We start from the raw sequence: 21,357 nt of genomic DNA, 5'->3' as shown, positions 1-21,357 counted from the left end.
ATATGTCCCCGTGTGCCCCTGTCCCCAAATCCCCATCAGCCCCACGTCCCCGTCAGCCCCGCGTCGTGGGTTTTGGGGTCCCTGCCATTCCGTGTCCCCATCAGCCCCACGTCCCCACCAGCCCCATGTCCCCACCAGCCCCCCACCACGGCTTTTGGGGTCCCCGCCATTCCACGTCCCCGTGTGCTCCCCACAAGACGGGGGCAAGACGGATTTGGGATCGCGGGGTGTCCCAGGACCGCGGGGTGTCCCCGGGACCGGCTACACCACGCAGGGCGGCACGAAGGACGCAGATGCCACCCGGCGGTACGGCGCCCACCTTTAATTTCAACACGAAGCCTACATAAAAAAGGGTTTTTTTCCCCCAAAAACCCGCCCGAAGCGTAGCTCTGGGGCCGGGCTCTGCCCCCCCTCGCCTAGCGGGAGCCGCAGAGCCGCTCCCAGCGCCCCGCGTCGCCGATGTCCGCGCTGTACGGGGAGCTCCAGTCCCGCTCGAACACCGCCCGCAGCTGGCCCGGCACGGTGGCCCCGGCGCCGCTCTGCGTCTGGTTCACCACCAGCGCCGAGCCCGCCGTCTGCACGAAGTAGTCTCCGGACCAGTTGGACGTCCCTGCGGGGAGAAACGGGGAAGAGGAAGGGGACCAGGGGACCCCAAGAGCCGACGCCGCCAGCCCCAAGCTCGGTTTTTTCGGCACCGGCTGGAGCGGCGGCACCTCCGAGGGGCTCACCGATGTACGCCGCCTTCTCCGTCACCATATATTTGTTGTGGTTGACCCGGGCGTAGGGGATCCGGGCTTGCGCCGCGCTCGACGGCACCATGAAGAGCCTCTGCGGGAGCGGGGCCCGGGAGGGGAACGTCACCGGGGGGCTGGGGAGGGGGGACGCAAGGCGGTCACGGCATCCCCCCCCCCCCAAGCGGCGCGCGGTACCCACCACCTCCACGCTGTAGCGCGTCCGGTTGTCGCCGACGGCGGCCAGGGACTTGAGGAAGGGGAACATCTCCGCCTTGGAGTGCGGCCAGCAGCCCACCAGGAGGCGAACCTTCACCCGGCGTTCGAAGATCGCCTTCCGGAGGCGGTTATCGATGGCCGGCCAAAATCTGGGAGGGGGCAGGGGGGGTGGGAAACGGCGATTTGTGAGCCCCACCGGCACGCCGGGGCGCGGCGAGCGGCGTTTCGGGCCTTCACGCGCCTCTTGGGGTAGGAGAACTCCATGGTGGGCAGGTAGCTCATCACCGCCACGTGCACGAACTCCTCGGCGGCGTCGATGACGCTGAGCAGGGCGCGGAGGTCCTCGGTGCGCCCCGGGGCGCAGAGGGGCGGCGGGGCGCTCTGCGGAGCAGCGAGGAGGCTTCAGGCGCCGCCGGCACGCCGAGCCCCCCTCCCCTCCCCCCCCCCCAAAAAAAAATAACCCGGCACGCACCGAGAAGTAGACGGCGGCCGGCGTGTCGTTGAGGTTCAGCTCCAGCGGCGTCTCCATGTTGAAGGAGGTGGAGAAACTCGCCGGCCACGGCGTGGGGATGGAGGCGTTGGGCAAGCCCAGCACCCAGTAGGCTTCAAAGACCTTGCCCAGGTCCCGTGCCAAGCAGCTGCAGTTGTAGACGGCCGTGCCCAGCTCCTTGACCTGCGCCCACGGGGACGGCGTGGGGTTCGAGCCACCGACCCCGGCCCCTCAGCAGCGAGAGGGGCTTGGGGGGGCGTTCGCCCCCCACCGTGTGAGGCGATGGGCCGCGAGCAGAGGGTCCTGGCCCCGCGGCGCGGTTTTTGGGGCGAGGAGCGCGGCTGGGCGCGTTAAAATGTAAAAACGTTAACGTAAAATGGGGGCTCACCTGGGTGAGGGAGCGCCAGTCCATGTTGGCGCTGCCGAGGTAGAGGTGGGCGCCGTCCACGATCCAAAACTTGGTGTGCAGCACCCCGCGGGTGAGCCGGGGCATGTCGACCGTCCGCACCGCGGCGCCTGCGGGGGACAGGAGGCGAGGGGATCGGGGTCACACCCCCCCCCCGCCCCGAGGCCGTCCCGGTTTTGGGGTTCGCCGCCGGCCGCTCACCGCTGCGCTCGAGCGCCTGCAGATCGCTCAGGGGGAACTTGGAGGACGGGCTGTTGACGGCCACCCGGACGGAGACGCCGCGGGCCGGCAGCTTGAGGAGCTCCTCCAGGATCTGCTCGCCCTGGTTGGAAAGCAGAGAGAAAAGAGAGAAGTGGTCAAAAACCACAGGAAAGCAAAAAAAAGAAGCAACCACCCAACGCTCGAGCGGACGTGCGCGGCGAGCTGCGATGGGCGCAAGCCGGCTCCTCGCCGGTGGTTTATCCGCGATAATTCACGGCAGCGGGGGATCTGGCTCCCTGTCGGTGGTTTATCGCGATAATTCACGGCAGCGGGGGATCCGAGTCCCCAGCGGTGGTTTATCCACGATAATTCATGGCAGCGGGGGATCTGGCTCCCTGTCGGTGGTTTATCCGCGATAATTCATGGCAGCGGGGGATCTGAGTCCCCGCTGGTGGTTTATCCGCGATAATTCACGGCAGCGGGGGATCCAGCCCTGCTCGCCGCGCCAAGCGTGAGCTCAGCCTCCTCATCCTCGCCCCGAGGGGGCCGGATCCGGGCCGGGAGGACGCCGGACCTGCGAGGCCGAAGGCTCCTGGGTCTGCGTGTCCTCGTTGGTCATGGTCCAGTAGAAGGCGGCGATGTCGAGGCTGCGCCGGGCGCTGCCGACGAGGTTCAGCCACGCGTCGAAAGTGGAAGGGTTGCCGGCTCCCTCATAGCTCATTCCCTCCGGGATGCTCTCGACCAGAACGATCCTAAAAAACGGGGGGAAAAAAAGGAGGTTCGGGGAAAAAAAAAAAAACACGCCGAGGGAAGCTCGGGGAGACCGCACGCACCGGCACGGGTCGGCGCAGGGCCCGTCGGCGTCGCCGCCTCGCCGAAGCGCCGAGCTCGAGCAGAGGTAGAAGAAGTGGATGAAGAAGAGGAAGATGAGGGTGACGAGGACGGCGGAGAGCAGGGCGCCGCGGGAGGGCTGCGGAGAGGACGAGAGGGGGGTCAAAAAGCGGAAACGAACCCCCAAAAAAGGGGATTTTGAGCCCATTTTTCGGCGGGGGGATTTACCTTGGGCGCGAATCGGCCAGGCTGCGCGGGCGCCGGCGGCTCCTCAGGCGGCTCCAGCTGCGAGGGGGGACGGGGAGGATGGGGGGGACCCCAAAGCAGGTGGTGTTTGGGGTGAATCCCCCCAAAAATGGTCATGAAGCTGATTTTGGGGTGCTAGCAGGGGGCGGGGAGCTTCAGGACACCCCAGTTTGGGATTTTGGGGTGCTAGCAGGGGGCAGGGAGCTCAGGGACACCCCAATTTGGGATTTTGGGGTGCTAGTAGGGGGCAGGGAGCTCAAGGACACCCCAGTTTGGGATTTTGGGGTGCTAGCACGGGGCAGGGAGCTCAGGGACACCCCAGTTTGGGATTTTGGGGTGCTAGCAGGGGGCAGGGAGCTCAGGGACACCCCAGTTTGGGATTTTGGGGTGCTAGCACGGGGCAGGGAGCTCAGGGACACCCCGATTTGGGATTTTGGGGTGCCGCCAGTGCCGTACCTGCTCGTAGACCCCATAAGGCTTCATCGTCGCCGGTCGCCGGGGGCCGAGGCTGTGAGAAACAACAACAAATCGGGATTTCGGTGGTTTTGGGGCCACCCCACAGCGAGCCCCACGCTGACTCACGGGGCTGACGCGCTCACGTGCCCCGGGGACGGGGAGGGGAACTCGGCCGAGCCTGGCCATGCCCCTATTTCTCTCCCGCCCTAAAAAAGGGTTTTTAGGGTTTCCCGAAATCCTACCCGGGGACGGCAGCGGGGTTGGGATGGGGCCGTGGGTAGGGCTGAGGGGTGAGTTGGGTTTGTTCGGGGTTTGGCCCTTTCCCAGACGCAATTTAGGGTCGGAGAGGGGTTTGGGACCAGCGACGTGTTTAGGGACGTGTTTAGGGACAGGATTAGGACAATGTTTTGGGGCCGTTTAGGGTTAGGGACAGATTTAGGGGCAGAGCAAAGATTAGGGCAATGTTTAGGGCCAGGAACGTATTTAGGGCAGGCATTAAAGCCAGGACCAGGCTTCTAACGAGACATGGGGAGTATTTAGGATCGGGAACAGGTTCAGGGGCACGCTTAGAGCCAGGATTAAGACAAGGTTTCGGGTACATTCAGGACCAGGGACCTATTTAGGGCCACGTCTGGGATTAGGACCCAATTTCAGGCACGTTAGGGGTTAGGAGCACATTTAGGGCCAGCTGCGAGGCCCCATTTGGGGTCAGAGCCCAGTTTAGGGCCAGGATCGGGGTGGCATCGAGGGAACGTTTAGGGCTAGGATTAGGACGATGTTTGGGGCACATTTAGGGCCAGAACCATGTTTAGGGCCGGGCTTAGGGGGTTAGGAACTGGGTTTAGGCCCAGAACTGGGTTTAGGAATTGGGTTTAGGGGTTTAGGAACTGGGTTTAGGGGGTTAGGAACTGGGTTTAGGGGATTTAGGAACTGGGTTTAGGGGGTTTAGGAACTGGGTTTAGGGGGTTTAGGAACTGGGTTTAGGAGTTTAGGAATTAGGTTTAGGGGTTTATGAACTGGGTTTAGGGCCAGAACTGGGTTTAGGGGTTTAGGAACCAGGTTTAGGGGCAGAACTGGGTTTAGGGGTTTAGGAACCAGGTTTAGGGTCAGAACTGGGTTTAGAAATTTAGGAATTGGGTTTAGGGCCAGGGTTTAGGGGTTTAGGAACTGGGTTTAGGGGTTTAGGAACTGGGTTTAAAACCAGAACTGGGTTTAGGAACTGGGTTTAGGGCCAGAACTGGGTTTAGGGCCAGGACCAGGACGTTATTTAGGACCAGGGCCACATTTGGGGCCGGGACTAAAAGCCCCTAAATCCAGGACAACACTGGGGGCAGATTTGGGGTGGGGACGCGATTTAGGGCGCGCCTGGGGGGCAGCTTTAGGATCGGGCACGGCTTTAGGGCCAGGGCCCTATTTAGGGCCTTATTTAGGCTCGGGGCCCCCTTCGGGCCCCGCTTCCCCCCCCGCCTCGTACCGGAGGTCCCGGGTGGGGGGGGGGCGGGAGGCCCCGGGTCCGCCAGCCGCCGTCTCTATGGTCGCCGCGCCCTTTGCTCCCTACGCGGCCGCCGCTGCCTAGAGCGGCCACGGCGCCTGCGTCGGGGTAGAGCGGCGCGCTGGCCAGCTTCCGGCATCTCGGTGGTGGCTACTTCCGGTGGGGCCTGGAGCCGGCGGGCGGAGGCGCCGGGATGGGGCGCGGCGGGGGCCGGGAGGTGAGGGGGGGGCAGAAGGGGGCTTGGAGGGGGGTATTTGGGGGGGTTGGGGGGGCAGAAAAGGGTCTGGGGGGGGTTGGAGGGGGGTATTTGGGGGATTGGGGAGGGTATTGGGGGCCGGGGGGGGGGCAGAAGGGGGCCTGGGGGGGTTTTGTGGCTGGGGGGGCGTGGGGGGACGAAAAGGGCTGGGGGCGGCAGAAGAGGGCCTGGGGGGGGGGTTGGAGGGGGGCGTTGGGGGCCGAGGGGGGTTGGAGGGGGGCATTGGGGGCCTGGGGGGGGTTGGAGGGGGGCAGAAGGGGACTTGGAGGGGGTATTTGGGGGGCTGGGGGGGCAGAAGGGGGCCTGGGGGGGTTGAAGGGGGACATTGTGGGCCTGGAGGGGCTTTGGGGGGCAGAAGAGGGCCTGGGGGGGGGCAGAAGGGGGCTTGAAGGGGGTATTTGGGGGGCTGGGGGGGCAGAAGGGGGTCTGGGGGGGTATTGGGGGCAGAAGTAGGTTTGGAGGGGGGTATTTGGAGGGCTGGGGGGGTTTGGATGGGGGTATTTGGGGGGCTGGGGGCAGAAGAGGGCCGGGGGAGGGTTGGAGGGGGGTATTTGGGGGGCTGGGTGGGGCATTGGGGGTCTGGAGGAGCATTGGGGGACAGAAGAGGGTCTGGGGGGTAGGGGCTGTGGGGCAAGGGGGGGTTGGAGGGGGGTATTGGGTGGCTGGGGGGGGCGGAAGGGGGCCTGGGGGGTAGTAGCTGTGGGGGAGGAGGGGCTGGGGGAGGGCAGACGGGGACATGGGGGGGGGGGGTTGGGGGAGTATAAGAGGCAGAAGGGGGCTTGGGGGGGGGTTATTGGGGTTGCAGAAGAGTGTTGGGGGGTGTTTCACCCCCCCCCCCTTGCCCTGTTCCAGGCAGGCGGCGAGGGCTGAGCCCCACGCGCGGTGCCCCCCCAGGGCGGGGGGGGGGGGGGCCAGTGATGGTGTCGGTGACGATGGGTGAGTGCCTTAAACCCTAAAAAATGGGGCTGGAGAGCTCCAAAACCCCGTGAACCGCCCCCCCCCCCCCCAAAAAAAAAAAACACAACAAAATCCTATGGGATCCGCGGGGGGTTGGCGCCGAGAATAAATTTTGAATTTTACTTATTTTACTCCTTTTTCCTCCTTTTTGGCATGCTTCTTCTCGCAGCGACGTCGGAGTGGATCCAGTTCTTCAAGGAAGCGGGGATCCCCCCCGGCCCCGCCGTCAACTACGCCGTGATGTTCGTCGACAACAGGTGAGGGGAGCCCCCAAACCCCTCGTTTCCACCCAAAAATGCGCAAGGAAGAGCAAAAGCCAGCAGCCTGTCCAATTTTCTGCTCATTTTGTTAATTAATCTGAGCTGAGCTTCGTTTTTGTTATCGGCACCAGGCTCCGAATTCCTCTTTTTGACCCAAAACTGTGTGAGGAAAATCAAAACCCAACGGCCCGTCCAATTTTCCTTGTTTCATTATTTTTATTAATTAATCTGGGCCGAGCTTTGTTTTCCTTATCAGGACCAGCCTCCAAACTCCTCTTTTTGACCCCAAACTGCGCGAGGAAGAGCAAAACCCAACGGCCCGTCCGATTTTCCTCTTGTTTCATTGTTTTTGTTAATTAATCTGGGACAAACTTCGTTTTCGTTATCGGCACCGGCCTCCAAACTCCTCTTTTTGACCCCAAACTGCGCGAGGAAGAGCAAAACCCAACGGCCCGTCCGATTTTCCTCTTGTTTCATTGTTTTTGTTAATTAATCTGGGACAAACTTCGTTTTCGTTATCGGCACCGGCCTCCAAACTCCTCTTTTTGACCCCAAACTGCGCGAGGAAGAGCAAAACCCAACGGCCCGTCCGATTTTCCTCTTGTTTCATTGTTTTTGTTAATTAATCTGGGACAAACTTCGTTTTCGTTATTGGCATCAGCCTCCAAACTCCTCTTTTTGACCCCAAACTACGCGAGGAAGAGCGAAACCCAACGGCCCGTCCGATTTTCCTCGTTTCATTGTTTTTCTTAATTAATCTGGGCCGAGCTTCGTCTTCGGCACCGCCGCGTTCTGTCGTGGCTCCTGCTGGATTAACCTTGGGGTTAATTAGCCTCGCTGGGGTTTAATTAAGCTGGTAATGAGAGGATGGAGCCGGGGGGGGGGATTATCCCAAACCGCCAGCTTCCCGATTTCCCCGCAGGATCCAGAAGAACATGCTGCTGGACCTGAACAAGGAGATCATGAACGAGCTGGGCATCACGATCGTGGGGGACATCATCGCCATCCTCAAGCACGCCAAAGTCGTTTACAGGCAGGTACGAGCCTCCCCGACCAGTCCGGGACTGGGACGAGCCGGTTTTTGGACTGGGAAGGGTGGAAATAAGCAGGGGAACCCCCCCCGCCCCGCCCCCCCAGGGTGGGTTGGGGGGATTTTAGGGGTGCTGACGGAGAGCTCGCGCCCCGCAGGAGATGTGCAAGGCGGCCACCGAGGCGCTGAGCCCCCCGAGCGCGCCGGCGGAGCTGCGCCGCAACGCCAGCAGCGGTGAGTGCGGGCCCAACAACCCCTAAACCCCCTGATTTTTAAGAAAAAATCCCTTCGTGGGGCATTAATTCACGGCGGCTCCCCCCCCCCCCCCGCCGGCTCTGCTTCCAGCCGCCTCCCGCATGATCGCCAACAGCCTGAGCAGGGACTCGCCGCCCGCCACCCCCGCCCGCAGGCCTGACGCCTCCAAAATCTCCGTCACCGTCTCCAACAAGCTGGCGGCGAAGAGCGCGGGTAGGGAGGAAGAGCGCGAGAGGGGAGGAAGAGTGTGGGCGGGGAGGAAGAGCACGGGTGGGGAGGAAGAGCTTGGTTAGGGAGGAAGAGCGTTGAGTAGGGAAGGAGCGCGCTCACGGCCGCCCCGGGGGGCTTTTCGCCCCAAATCGCCCCTCTCCCAAAATCTGGGGGGTTTTTAGGAGGTGTTTTTACCCCTCCGGCTGCTCTTTTGGGGCCAGTTCTCGCCATTTTAGCCCCGAGGCTGCTCTGAGCTTCTCTGTCTCGTGTCCCCCCCCCCCCCCCCCAAAAGGTCTGCACGAGGAGGAAGCCGGGAGCCCCGTGCCGGTGCCGGCCAAGCGGCGCCGCGTGACGGCGGAGATGGAGGGCAAGTACGTGATCACCATGCCCAAGGGCACCACGCCGCGCACCAAGAAGATCCTGGAGCAGCAGGCGGCCAAAGGTAGCGGCCCCACGGCCTCTCGGCACCACCACGGGGACGTTTTGGGGCCCCAAAACCCCAAGGGATGAGCCCCGTGTCCTCTGCTTCGCGGCGATCCCAGGCTGTTATAAATCTTGTCTCGATAACGTGATGTTATGAACACACGTCGAGCTGCTGCGACCCGTAAAGTTGGCGTTTTCCTCCCTAAAAGTCATATTTATAAATTAAAAAAGGGGAGGTAGGCACCAGGAGAAGCAGCGAGCGCTTATTTAACGGTATTTCTGTGGTGTTTTCGGGTCTGCTGGCGATGCCTTCCCAGCCTCTTCCCCCAGAATTCTCAAAACTGCGTTTTCTCCCTTAAAAAAAACCCCGCCAGGTTTGCAGAGGACGTCGGTTTTCGACCGCCTGGGAGCCGAGACGAAGGCGGACGCGGCGGCGGCTGGCAAGGTGAGCGCAGCGGGGACGCGTTTTGGGGAAAAACCCCGAGGAAAAGAAAAAAACAAATTGAAAACACGGAAACGCGCTGGAGGGAATTTGGGGGATTCTTTGGTGACCCCGGGTGGCTTTAGTCGTAAAATTTAGGTTGGAAAAATCTTCAGGATCGTTGAGGCCGACCATCAAAACGACGATTCCCTTTCCGTGCCTTGATTTTCACCCTTAAATTAGGGACGCAGTAGGGTTTTTTGGTGGTCTGGAAGCTGGAAAAAAAAGGAGAATTTTATTTTATTAGCCGTTCGTTGGCGTTTTTCACCGTTCGGCCCCAAAACGCCTGGTTGGGTTCCTTCCTTATTGCACGAGCAGGGCGAGGGCAAACCCAGCACCCAAAATGGGGGCGCGGGGAACCCAAACCTTTGCTCTGACGCCCCCCCCCTGTCCCCCCCCTCCAGCCCACAGGGGTGTTCAGCAGGCTGGGCGACACGCCGGCCGGCGACAAGAACGCGGAGAGCGACGACGAGGGCTCCGTCCTGCCCTACGCCGGCGTCCTCAAGAAACCCCCCAAGGACGCCCCCGACGCGGGGAAAATCATCAAAGCCAAAGCCCAAACCTCGGAACCCCCCCGGCACCGCGCCGGGGGCAAGGCGCAGCCCCCCAAAACCAGCCTGGAAGCTCAGGACAGCAGCGTCAGCAGCAGCCGGAGCAAAAAGCAGCCCGAATTTCGGGTGACGATCAAGAGGACTTGGGGCAGCGCCAAGGTGAGCAGCAGCAGCGACGCCCTGAGCGCGCGCATGGACGACGCCGGCGCCGTCAGCGTCTTCCAGAGACTGGGGAAGAAAGCGGACTGACGCCCGCCGCCGCGCTCCGCGTGTCCGAAACCTGGGCGTTCCGTCCCGGTTTTGTTCAAAATCCGGGTTTGTCTTACAGTTTTGATCAAGTTCTGGGCTTAACTTCAGAGTTCTGTTCGAAATCTGGATTTGTTTTCACGGTTTCGTTCAAATTCTGGGCTTATCTTCACGGTTTTGTTCAAAATTTGGGCTTTCCATCCCAGTTTTGTGCGAAATCCAGGTTTATTTTACAGTTTTGTTCAAGTTCTGGGCTTATCTTCATGGTTTTGTTTGAAATCTGGATTTATTTTCATGGTTTTGTTCAAATTCTGGGCTTATCTTCGCGGTTTTGTTCAAAATCCGGGTTTATTTTCACAGTTTTGTTCAAAATCTGGGCTTTCCATCCCAATTTTGTTTGAAATCCAGGTTTATTTTCATGGTTTTGTTCAAGTTCTGGGCTTATCTTCATAGTTTTGTTTGAAATCCGGGTTTATTTTCATGGTTTTGTTCAAATTCTAGGCTTCCCATCCCAGTTTTTTTCGAAATCCGGGTTTATTTTCACGGTTTTGTTTGAAATCCAGGCTTATCTTTACAGTTTTCTTCATATTTTGGGCTTATCTTCATGGTTTTCTTCAAATTCTGGGCTTCTCCTCCTGGTTATATTCAAATCCTGGGCTTATCTTCATGAATTTCTTCAAAATCCAGGCTTACTTTTCCGATTTTGCTCAAAATCCGGGCTTCTTCACCTGGTGTTGTTCAAAATCTGGATTTATCTTCCCAATTTTGTTCAAAATCCATGTTTCTCCTGGCTTCCCCCTTTCTTCCCCACTCACCACATTGATGGGGGGAAAATTATTTAAAAAAAAATGAATTTCCTGCACTTGCTGCACTTAACGTTTTTCCTTTCTTTTTCCTATTTTTTCCTTTTTTTTTTTTTTTGCTTTTTTTTTTCTTATTTTTTTTTTCTCCCCTGGAGGTTCTTTCTTATATCTAAGACCCGGAGCAGATTTCGCAGAGCCGGGATGCTTTTTTGGAGCAGCCCAAAAAAAAGGCAAAATCTCCCCAAAACGGCTCACGGTTGCCACGCGCGCTGCTTGCAGGCCCCTAAAATCGCTGATTTTGCACACCTAAAATCGTGTTTGCTGCCAGCCCGTCCCCAAAATGGGTGCATTTTCCCCAAAACGGGCACCAGGGACTTAGCCCAAATGCCAGATTTGTCCCCAAATCAACCCCCAAGCTGTGGCTCTGTGGGCGTTGACTTTGGGTTGAAACCACGAGATTTAGGATCTCGCCAAGCATCCCTCCTGCTCTGCTTCCCAAATTTCCTTATTTTTCCCGTTTCACACCCGGGGAGAAGCTCTTTTTTTGCCGGTTTGGTTGCGTTTGCTGTGGGTTTCTTGCATCACCTCTAAGTTTGGGTTTTGGTGTTTTTTGAGGTATTTTTTGTGTTTTGGGGGGCTTTTTTGTTTATTTGTGGGTTTTTTTTTGGGGGGAGAGGGTTATGATGTGGTCTCACAACACCCCTTTTTGGCATTTTTTTGGTGTGCGGCATGCCCAGCCCCTCACGAGGGGAAGCTCGCAGCGGTTTTAACGCTGGGGGGGGGCACCCAAAAAAAAAGGCGGAAAAAGGGATTTTGGCCCTTTTCCACCATCTGCCCCCCAGCGGGGGTGGGGGATGCAGCAGATTTGGGGGTTTCCTTGCGTTTCTGGAGGGGAGCGGCCCCGAGCTGTGCAAATAAAGGTGTTTTTTGGATTTTTGACCGTTTTTAGTGGTTTTTATATTAAAAATTAAGGTGCTTTCACGGGGTGCCTCAGGGCAGCGGGGGGGCAGCTTTTTGCCCCAAATTTTCCCCTTCTCCTCTCTTCCTTCACCTGTACAGCTCCGTGAGGTTGGGGGATATGCAAATATATGCAAATGAAGCGCCCGGAAGAGGGCGTGGCCTTGCCAGGGGGACGTGGTGGCCCGGGGAGGGAGCTGCGCATGCGCACTGCCCGCCGCGCAGCACCTCCCCTTTGCACCCTGGTCGTGCGCATGCGCGGGCGGGGCGGCAGCGCGGCGCATGCGCAGTGCGCGCCGCGGGGAGGCTCGCGGGGTCCTTCCTTCACCGTCCCCCTCGCCCCCTCCCCTCCCCGGCCGTCTCCGCTTCCTGCGTGCGTGGGCCCGCGGCGGGCGGGGTTTCCGGGAGCGCCGCCGCCGTCCGCGCGGATAAAGCGCCACAGGAGGCTCCCCGCCGCCGCCACCGGGATGAGCGGCAGCCGACGGCCGGTTTTACGGCGTCCATGACAGGTGAGGAGCCGGCCCCGCGTTACCCGGGCTCTCCGCGGGCCCCCCCGCGCGGCGTAATGGACTCGCCTGCCCCCCGCTGGGCGCTGTGAGGACCGTACCATCCGCGGCGCTCCCAGAGGGGGGGCGCGGCGGCGTCCCCCGGCCCGCGTAGTGGACCCGTCCGCTGACTGAGGGGGCAGCCCTGCGGACCGTACCATTCGCGGCTCCCCCAGAGGGTGGTGCGGCGGCGTCCCCCGCCTCGCGTCTTGGACCCGTCTGCTTTCTGATTTGGTTGCCTTGCGGACCGTACCATTCGCAGCAGGGATGGGGGAGGGAGGAGAGGAGCGCGTCCTCCCCCCGCCTCCATCTTGCGCCCGCCCGCCTCAGAGCGGGGGGGGACGAAGCGCGGAGCGAACCACTCGCCTCTGCGGGGGGGGCTGGGGGTGGGAGGTGGTTTTGGGGGGATTTCTTGAATATTGGGGTGCGCCTGAGGGCTGGGGGGGGGTAGCAGTGAGGGGGGGGTTGTTTTGGGGGGTTGTGGTGTTGGGGGGAGGGGTTGTGGCGTGTGTGTGGGGAATTAGAGGGGCATGGAGTTGGGGTGGAGCTTTTTTTGGGGGGGTTTGGGGGGTTTTGGGGTTTTTTGGGGGGTGGTTATGAGGCAAAAATGGAGGGGGGCAGGGGCTGGGGGGGGCCCTGCTGTGGTGCCAAGGGGCTTTGGGGGGGCTTTACGCTGGGGGAGGGGCTTTTGGGGGCTGTTTGGGGACCCCAAAAAAAACCCCCCACCCCCAAAATGCTGAACCCCAAAAACCCCCTTTTGTACCCCAAAATGTCGTCTGACCCCCACAACGCTCTCTCTGCTTGCCCCGAGGCTGAGCCCGTGGCGGAGGCCGGGAGCCTCCCTGCCAGCCTCCCCCCCCCCCCCCCCCCCCGTGAGGTGCCACCGCTCGGGGTTTGGTTTTCGAGCGGCGAAAAACCCGATTTGGGTTTTTTTTGGGGTTGGGTTTGTCACTAACTCCCTTTGCCGTACAGGGATCGGGATCCCACAGGCGAACGGTGGAGGAAAGCCGAGTCCTGAAGCTAAAAGTGGTGCTCAGGGCTCGAGGAGGCACTTAGATGCTGCTGCAGGAGCAGGTCGGGATGCTCAGGGCTTGAAATGGGTGAAAAAAATGACATTTTGGGCCAACAACGTGGCTTTGGTGTCCCCTTAATGCTGTCAGGCGACAACACCTCACTCGGGGGCTCTGCTTCATGTGGGCTCCGTGCCCTGTCAGAGCCTCACCTGCGCCACGACTCCCCTCGAGCACCGCTCACGAACAATTAACGGCTTTTCCTCGGTAATTAAAGGCTTTTCCTCATCAGAGCGGTGCCGAAACGAGACCCTAACGGCTCGCCCGACGCCGAATTTCTGCTCAACCCCGTGCCGAGCGTCCCCGTTGCCCCCTTCGGGAGCGGGTCTGAGCCGGCGGCGCTCGTTGCGGTGAATAAACCACGGTCAATAAACCATCGCTTGGACGGCGCAGGGAAACTCGGAGCAGGATTTTAACCAAAACCCAGAAATAAAGCGGCTCCTTGGAGCTTTTGAACCGGGGAACGCATCCCGGGACAGATCCCTGCCCTTCCCAGCGAGGCACGGGGGAAATCTGCGGTGAATTGAAGCACGAAACCACGGCCCTTGTTGGGAAAACCCTCTTATTACAGGCTCCAGCATCCCGGTGGGCCAAAAAACTGGCGATTTGGGTCAATTTGTGGAGGAGAAACGAATTTCAGCAGCAGGAGGAGGGGGCTGGACACCAGGCGACCCCTTGGCATCACTCCTGTTCCGTTAAGCCGAGGCAGCGAGGAGGAGCTGAAGGCGCCCCGAGCCGAACACCAAACGACCAGGAGGAGAAACAAAATCGCCTCTTTCCTCCCCGGTTTAAACACCCCGACAGATTTCTGCGTCCCCAGGAGCTCGGGCTTGGTGCTGAGCCCGAACCCGGGGCGTTTTTTTGGGGGGAGCCGTGCCGCGGTTCGCTTCGGCGGCGCCGCTTTTCCTTCCTGCCCTCTCCCGCGATGGAGGCGAGCCAGATCCGACCCGAATGAAGAAACACCGCTGTGCCGCAACCCGAAAATCAATAGTGGGGGCCCTGCCAGGCAGACTTTAGCCCTTTTCTGGGGTGAGAGCAGCTCCCGATCTCTTCGCAGCGCTCATCCGGACGATTTTCCTTCCCTTCCTTTACCGTCGGACGCGTGAAACCCGCGGCGAAGTCGCCGGGCACCGCTGCGAGCTCTGGGCTTCGAGTTTTTGGAGCTTTATCCTCAGCTGCCGGAGGAAAAACGGCGATCGTTTTGGGGTTAAATGAGCCTGAAACGGCTTCAGGTCAGCGCTCGGGGAGCCAGCGGCAGGATTTCGGTGCGGACGGCTCCGGTGGGACGCTGCCGACTCCTCGCGGCGCTTTGGTTTTTCGTCTGCAAAGAAACGTTTTCTGCTTTCGAATATTTCTGGGTGTTTTCACCCTAAACCCAGCGCCGATTTCTCGGCGCGTCCCTCTCTCACGGGGCCGCGCGACGCTTTCCGAACCTCCCCCCCCTGCCAGAGGCATTTTTGGGGGGGTAAAACTGGGATTTCGGGGCCGATCTGAAGCAGGGGAAACCACGACAGCAAGGAAAAGGAGCTCCGAGGTCTCCAAACCGCCGCGGCATCGTCCCATTGCGCCGTTTTTTTTTTCCTTTTTTCGGGGCCGGGGTTAATCCCGGCGGGTGACTCCGATTAAATTTTGCTCGAGCCGTTTGTTTCGCGCAAATCCCCGCTCCTTACCCCAAAGCTCTCGGCCGTCCGCGATGGCAGCCTCGCGGGCAGGTAGGGGTCGCCGACTGCCGCTTACACGCGACCTCCAGCTCCTCTTTTTGGCTAAAAAGAGCGGAAAAAGAGATTTTTTTCTCCTCGAACCGAGCCCTGCTGACCCTCTCCTTCTCCCCCAGGTCGCTAGCCGCGTCCCCGGTCCTGCCGCAGCGAGGAGGCGAGAGCCAGCGGCGGCAGCGCCATGAGCGAGGTGGCGGTGGTGAAGGAGGGCTGGCTGCACAAGAGAGGTGAGCAGCGGGGCCGCCGCCATCCCAAACAGCTTTCGGGTTGCCGTCGATTTATTTTTCTTTATTTTTAAACCTCTCCCCAAATCCGGGGCTCCTCTCTCTCACCGAGGCAAATCCGGGGCTCCTCGTTTTAACCAAGGTGAATTTGGGGCTCTCCTCTTTAAACAAGGCAAATCTGGGGCTCCTCTCTTTAACCCAGACAAATTTGGGGCTCCTCGCTTAAATCAAGACAAATTTGGGGCTCCTCTTTTTAGTCAAGACAAATTTGGGGCTCCTCTCTTTAACCCCGATAAATTTGGGGCTCCTCGTTTTAGCCCAGACAAAGTTGGGGCTCCTCTCTTTAACCAGGACAAATCTGGGGCTTCTCTTCTTAACCAGGACAAATTTGGGGCTCCCCTCTTTAACCAGGACAAATTTGGGGCCCCCCTCTGTTTAATTAAGACAAATCCCCCCCCCTCTAACGAGGAGCGTCCCGGCGCAGCGCTGAGCTGCTCCTTTTACCCTCTGTTGCTGCCCCGCGGCCCCGAGCGCGTATTTTTAGCCTCGGCGCTGGAGCAGCTGCGTGGGTTTTTTTTTTTTTATTATTATTATTTTTAGCGGTGCCCGAGGTGGATCTCCCTTTCTTTCTTTTTTTTTTTTTTTTTTTTAATTTTAATTCCTTTTGCTGAGGGTTTTTGGGGTAATTCGGGAGCTTTTGGGGAAGAAGGAGGAGGCGCAGCACCAAGCAAGGATACAGAAGGGACCTGGAGGCCGGCTTTGGGTGAAACGAGCCCCTTTCTGCTTCCTTTTCCTGCTCTCTGGGTAATTCTCTCCTTTTTATTGCAGGGGAATACATCAAAACGTGGCGCCCCCGGTACTTCCTGCTGAAGAGCGATGGCTCCTTCATCGGCTACAAGGAGCGCCCCGAGACCTCCGACCACAGCTTGCCGCCCCTCAACAACTTCTCGGTGGCGGGTAGGTGGGCGCGGGCGGCGCGGGGAAGGCGTCGGGGTGACGGGTCCCAAACCTTCCCCTGCCTTTTTGCCCCTTTCCCCCCTCCTTTCCTTTTCGGCCCCTTTCCCCCTCCCTTTCCTTTTTGCCCCTTTCCCCTCCTCCCTTTCTGCCCCTTCCTTCCCTCCCTTTCCTTCCTTTTTTTGCCCCTTTCCCCCTCCCTTTCCTTTTCGGCCCCTTTCCCCTTTCCTTTTGTCTCCTTTCCCCCTCCCTTTCCTTTTGTCTCCTTTCCCCCTCCCTTTCCTTTTTGGCCCCTTTCCCCCTCCCTTTTTCCCCTTTCCCCCTCCTTTTCCTTTTTGCCCCTTTCCTCCTCCCTTTCTTTTTCGGCCCCTTTCCCCCTCCCTTTCCTTTTTTTCCCTTTCCCCCTCCCTTTCCTTTTGTCTCCTTTCCCCCTCCCTTTCCTTTCTGGCCCCTTTCCCCCCTCTTTCCTTTTCGGCCCCTTTTTCCCCCCCCCTTTTCCTTTTCGGCCCCTTCCGCCCCCCCTCCCTTTTTGCCCCTTTCCCCTCCTCCGTTTTTGCCCCTTCCTTCCCTCCCTTTCCTTCCTTTTTTTGCCCCTTTCCCCCTCCCTTTTGCCCCTTTCCCCCTCCCTTTTGCCCCTTTCCCCCTCCCTTTTGCCCCTTTGCCCTCCTCCCTTTTTGCCCCTTTGCCCTCCTCCCTTTTTGCCCCTTCCTTCCCTCCCTTTCCTTCCTTTTTTTGGCCCCTTCCCCCCTTCCTTTTTGCCCCTTTCCTCCCTTTTTTTCCCCCTTCCCCAGAGTGCCAGCTGATGAAAACCGAGCGGCCCCGACCCAACACCTTCGTCATCCGCTGCCTGCAGTGGACGACGGTCATCGAGAGGACCTTCCACGTGGATTCCCCCGAGGAGCGGTAGGCACGGGGCCGCCCCCAAAACCTCGCCGCCCCCAAAACCTCGCCGCCCCCGAGCGAAGCGAATCCCCCTCCCTCACCGAATCCCCTTCCCCCCCCCCCCCCGCAGCGAGGAGTGGATGCGAGCCATCCAGGACGGTGGCCAACAGCCTGAAGAACCAGGAGCCGGAGGTGGACGCCATGGACTACAAGTGCGGCTCTCCCAACGACAGCACCGGGGCTGAGGAGATGGAGGTGGCCGTCAGCAAAACCCGTGCCAAGGCGGTAAGGCGGCTCAGCGCCGCGGCACAGCGCCGCGGCGCGGCTCCGAGCCCGGTGCTGCAGCTCCCGTGGCGTTGCCCCCGACGGGGATAACGGGACGGGGGAAAAACTCGAATTACTGAGCGCTTTCCGGATCCTGCTCGCCCTCGCCGCAGCCTCCCCCCCCCCCTCGTGTTTCTCTTTCCAAACCCCCAGACCATGAACGATTTCGATTACCTGAAGCTCCTGGGCAAAGGCACCTTTGGCAAAGTCATCCTGGTGCGGGAGAAGGCCACCGGCCGCTACTACGCCATGAAGATCCTGCGGAAGGAGGTCATCATCGCCAAGGTAGGGGCGAGCTGCTGGGGCAGCCTCGTCCCCCAGCTGATCTCACAGCCTCGGGGGGCACCCAAAACACTTCGGGGGTGAAAACGGGGCACGGGGTGGCACGCTCCCACGGGGGCGTCGCCTTCTGGTTACGTGCGCTGGCGTTCCCAGCCCCTGGAGCGAAAAATAAAGCTTCTTGGGTGCTCCCAGCGCGGGTTTTTGGGTTCAGCAGCGCGGAATCCCCCTTCTCCCAAAAATGAGGGGCTCGCAGAGCTCGACCCGGCGCTGAGCAACGCTCCCCTTTCTCCTCCCCCTCTTCCCCCACGCAGGACGAAGTGGCGCACACCGTAACGGAGAGCCGGGTGCTGCAGAACACCAGGCACCCCTTCCTGACCGTGAGTACCTCCCTCGGCCACCTCACACCTCTTAACCGCAGCCCGGCTCGGCTCCCGGCGCGAACGTTTTGGGGGCGGGATCCCTCTGGGGCGCAGGAAGCATCCCGGAACGCGTTAATTTTGCGGGGGAGCCCCTCTTTTCTACCAAGCCCGCCGTCCAAAAGCCCTCGGGGGAGCAGCAGGGGCGTGGATCCTGCCCTGGCTTCGCCGTGGTCCTGCTGCAGCCGAGGACACGCGGATATTTTATCAGACCAAAGCTCCTTGAGCCGGGTCCCGGGCCCAACACCGCATCCTCGGGGCAAATCCAGAGCCACCGACGCCTCCCTTTGGCCTCCTCCTCCTCCTCCATGCAGCCCTTTTGCTCCTCGGACCCTTCTTTTTACCCTTTTTTCCCCTCTCGCAGGCGCTGAAGTACGCCTTCCAGACCAACGACCGGCTCTGCTTCGTCATGGAGTACGCCAACGGCGGCGAGGTGCGGGCGAGCGCCGGGCGCCGCGCTGGGATTTTGGGGCAGTTCTCCCCCAAATCAATCCTCTCAGCTCCTTCCAGCGCTGCTTCACGCCCTGCTGTCGCTCCCAGGGTTATTTCTCCACCTCTCAACCCCTTGTTTTGGCAAAACCGGGGCGGGGGGGGGAGGGGAACGGCCCCGTGCTCATGCACCTCTCGTGTTCAAAGCCGGGCATTTTGCTCTCCCCGGCGGCGAGGAGCTGGGAATATTTTGGGTGGTGGGAAGCGAGGAGCTTAGGGCACGCGTGACCGCATCAGCTGCCTGCGCGGAGCTGCCGAGAGCGATTAGCCCGGGATTTGCTGCTTTCGTATTTTGCTGACGGGCCCCCGCTTTCTGTTTTGTTTTGTTTTTTTCCCTCTTCTTCTCCCCCCAAAGCTGTTTTTTCCACCTCTCGAGGGAGCGCGTCTTCACGGAGGACCGGGCTCGCTTCTACGGCGCGGAAATCGTCTCTGCCCTGGAGTACCTGCACTCCAGGGACGTGGTCTACAGGGATATCAAGGTACCAGCACACTTCTGCCCACACGAGCACCCGGTTTTAATTGTCCTGGGACCGCATTTGGGGTTCCCAGCACCGTCCCGCTGCTCCTCAGAGGTGAAAACCCCGCTCCGTTTTCCACGGGCTGCTTTTTTCTGCCTTGTTCGTCGCGGAGGACGGAGATTTTTTTTATCCCCCAAAGGGGGCCGGGGATGCGATCGCGCGCGTGTTGCTGCAGGAGGGAGGGCTCGGACGTGCCGGGATGAGCTGCAGCCACCCCGTCCCCATCCCTGTGGGGCGGACCGAGCGCCCTCAAACCCATCCCGCGGAGCCTTTAGGAGGCGGGGGGGGCTGGCGCAAACGCTTCCCCAACCTTTTTCTGCCTCGCTTTCCAGCTGGAAAACCTCATGCTGGACAAAGACGGCCACATCAAGATCACCGACTTCGGGCTCTGCAAGGAGGGCATCAGCGACGGAGCCACCATGAAAACCTTCTGCGGCACGCCGGAGTACCTGGCCCCGGAGGTCTCTCTGCTTCCCCCCCCCCCCCCCCCGTCCCTAAATCGCAGCGACCGCGCCCGGAATTGCCCAAACCCTCCCCCGCCCCCCCCCCTCTCCCCCCCTCTGTTTTTTTTTTTTTTTTTTTTTTCGGCGCAGGTTTTGGAGGACAACGACTACGGGCGCGCCGTGGACTGGTGGGGGCTGGGGGTGGTGATGTACGAGATGATGTGCGGCCGCCTGCCCTTCTACAACCAGGACCACGAGCGCCTCTTCGAGCTCATCCTGATGGAGGAGATCCGCTTCCCCCGCACGCTCAGCCCCGAGGCCAAAGCCCTGCTGGCCGGGCTGCTCAAAAAGGACCCCAAACAGAGGTGAGGGAGCGGGGCCGCGCGCTTTAGGGGCGCTCGGCACCGTGCTGCCGGCCCCCCCGGGGACACGGCTGTGCGGCCCCCGCAGGCTCGGGGGAGGCCCCAGCGACGCCAAGGAGGTGATGGAGCATCGCTTCTTCGCCGCCATCAACTGGCAGGACGTGGTCCAGAAGAAGGTAGCGGCCTCGGGGACGCCGGGGGCTTGGGGGGGGGGGGGCAGCGCCCCGGGGTCCCCGTTCGCCGCCGCCACCGCCCCCACCCCCCCCCCCCCTTTTCTCCTCCAGCTCGTGCCCCCCTTCAAGCCCCAAGTGACGTCCGAGATCGACACGCGCTACTTCGACGACGAGTTCACCGCCCAGTCCATCACCATCACGCCGCCGGACCGCTGTGAGCGCTCCCCGCTTCCTTTTCCCGCCCCTGCCACCCCTCCAAAAATCCCCCGAGGCGCGGGACGAGGGCGGGGGGCCCCCCCTACGCCCCCCCCCCAGCCGTGCCAATCCTCCTGTCGTGTGTGTCCCCCCCCCCTTATTTTTTTTTTCTCGGCAGACGACAACATGGGCTCCCTGGAGAGCGACCAGCGCACGCACTTCCCCCAGTTCTCCTACTCCGCCAGCATCCGGGAGTGACGAGCGCCGGGCGATTCCTCCCACCAGGGGACCCGGGGGGGCTCTGCCCCACCCCCGGGGGGGGCTCTGCCCCACGCTTGGGGGGGCCGCGGGAGGCCGCAGCGGCCGCAGCCTCGCTCCGCGGCCGGCACCGAGCTGCTCCTCCCTCCCCCGAGCGTAGGACTGCTTTTTATTTTATTTTATTGTTTTATTATATATATATTTTTTAAAACTCCTAGAAGTGCTCGCAGCTTTTTTAAACGCCCCCCCCCCCCCACGGCCCTTCAGGGCCTTTCTCCCCTCTTCCCCCCCCCCCTCCCCAGTACCCCCCAGTGTTCCCAGTAAGGAGGTGCGGGCTCCAGCTCCCAAAATCGCCGGGGCGGGGGATTCTGCCCCAAAAGCAATATAAATATATATATATATATATTTTTCCTTTTTCTTCGATGCCTTAAAGCCGGGATGCTGTCACCCCGCTGGGGCAGGGGGGCCGGGGCCCTTGTCACCTCCGTGTCCCCCCCCCCGCCCCCCTCCCGGTGGGCTCCGTTGCCGGCGATGGAGCCGGTGGCACCGCGCGCCCCGGGTGGGGGGGGTTGGGGGGGTACAGGGGGGGTCCTCGGGGCCGCGCCACCGTCACCGCCGGGCCGGTGACGAGGTGGGGGCGCGTGTCCCCCCCCCCCCCAGCCCTTTTTTTTTTCCCCCCCGCCTCTTCCTGCCCAAAATTTGGAGTCGAATTAACTTAAAAACCACCAAATAAAGAAAAATAGCGGCACAGGACCCCTCGGGGGGGGGGCACAGGACCCCCGGGGGGGGGGGACATGGGGGCGGGGGGGGGGGGGGTCCTGGTGTCGCGGCGGCCGGCGGCTGCTTTCGCCCGCCCTCGGATTTGTACGGTACAAGCAATAAAACGTTGGTTTTTTTTGTTGGTTTTTTTTCGGGGGGGGTTTTGGGTCTCTCCTGCGCCCTTGGGGACAACCCCCCCACGGGGTCTGGTGCGGCGTTGGGACGGGGACGGGGGGGGGGGGGGGGA

The 21,357-nt window shown here is 60.9% G+C and overlaps 3 protein-coding genes across 6 annotated transcripts; 2 read left to right on the top strand and 1 right to left on the bottom strand.

Annotated features, from left to right (window-relative positions):
- Positions 1-307: 307 nt before the first annotated feature.
- Positions 308-5,177, bottom strand: PLD3 (phospholipase D family member 3). Of its 4 annotated transcripts, none has more exons than XM_035572005.2 (12): positions 5,055-5,177; positions 3,581-3,632; positions 3,107-3,163; positions 2,881-3,017; positions 2,622-2,799; positions 2,048-2,168; positions 1,829-1,956; positions 1,423-1,623; positions 1,192-1,331; positions 934-1,099; positions 729-828; positions 308-610 (listed from the first exon to the last, which is right to left on the bottom strand). In XM_035572005.2, the coding sequence occupies exons 2-12, from the start codon at positions 3,605-3,607 to the stop codon at positions 417-419; spliced, it is 1,449 nt and encodes a 482-aa protein (XP_035427898.1). In that variant the 5' UTR covers positions 3,608-3,632; positions 5,055-5,177; the 3' UTR covers positions 308-416. The 4 variants fall into 4 exon arrangements, with proteins under 4 accessions (XP_035427898.1, XP_035427901.1, XP_035427896.1 ...); XM_035572008.2 differs by having other exon boundaries at positions 937-1,099; positions 5,055-5,176; XM_035572003.2 differs by having other exon boundaries at positions 729-1,099; positions 5,055-5,157.
- A 27-nt stretch (positions 5,178-5,204) lies between these two features.
- On the top strand, positions 5,205-11,480 carry CUNH19orf47 (chromosome unknown C19orf47 homolog). The gene is made up of 9 exons (XM_035572009.2): positions 5,205-5,289; positions 6,181-6,264; positions 6,455-6,542; positions 7,468-7,582; positions 7,734-7,809; positions 7,921-8,043; positions 8,333-8,482; positions 8,838-8,908; positions 9,349-11,480. The coding sequence occupies exons 2-9, from the start codon at positions 6,246-6,248 to the stop codon at positions 9,742-9,744; spliced, it is 1,038 nt and encodes a 345-aa protein (XP_035427902.1). The 5' UTR covers positions 5,205-5,289; positions 6,181-6,245; the 3' UTR covers positions 9,745-11,480.
- Positions 11,481-11,761: 281 nt separating this feature from the next.
- Positions 11,762-20,556, top strand: AKT2 (AKT serine/threonine kinase 2). The gene is given in 15 exon segments (XM_035572010.2): positions 11,762-12,010; positions 14,951-15,058; positions 15,884-16,012; positions 16,801-16,912; positions 17,022-17,046; positions 17,048-17,176; positions 17,369-17,500; positions 17,809-17,874; positions 18,278-18,348; positions 18,758-18,881; positions 19,253-19,381; positions 19,514-19,728; positions 19,814-19,901; positions 20,010-20,112; positions 20,272-20,556. Coding segments are annotated over 14 exon segments (1,449 nt in total). The 5' UTR covers positions 11,762-12,010; positions 14,951-15,012; the 3' UTR covers positions 20,352-20,556.
- The last annotated feature ends 801 nt before the right edge of the window (positions 20,557-21,357 follow it).

This window comes from Cygnus atratus, unplaced genomic scaffold (assembly GCF_013377495.2).
Source record: "Cygnus atratus isolate AKBS03 ecotype Queensland, Australia unplaced genomic scaffold, CAtr_DNAZoo_HiC_assembly HiC_scaffold_41, whole genome shotgun sequence".
NCBI lineage: Eukaryota > Metazoa > Chordata > Aves > Anseriformes > Anatidae > Cygnus > Cygnus atratus.
This window is presented reverse-complemented; position numbering and strand designations above follow the sequence as displayed.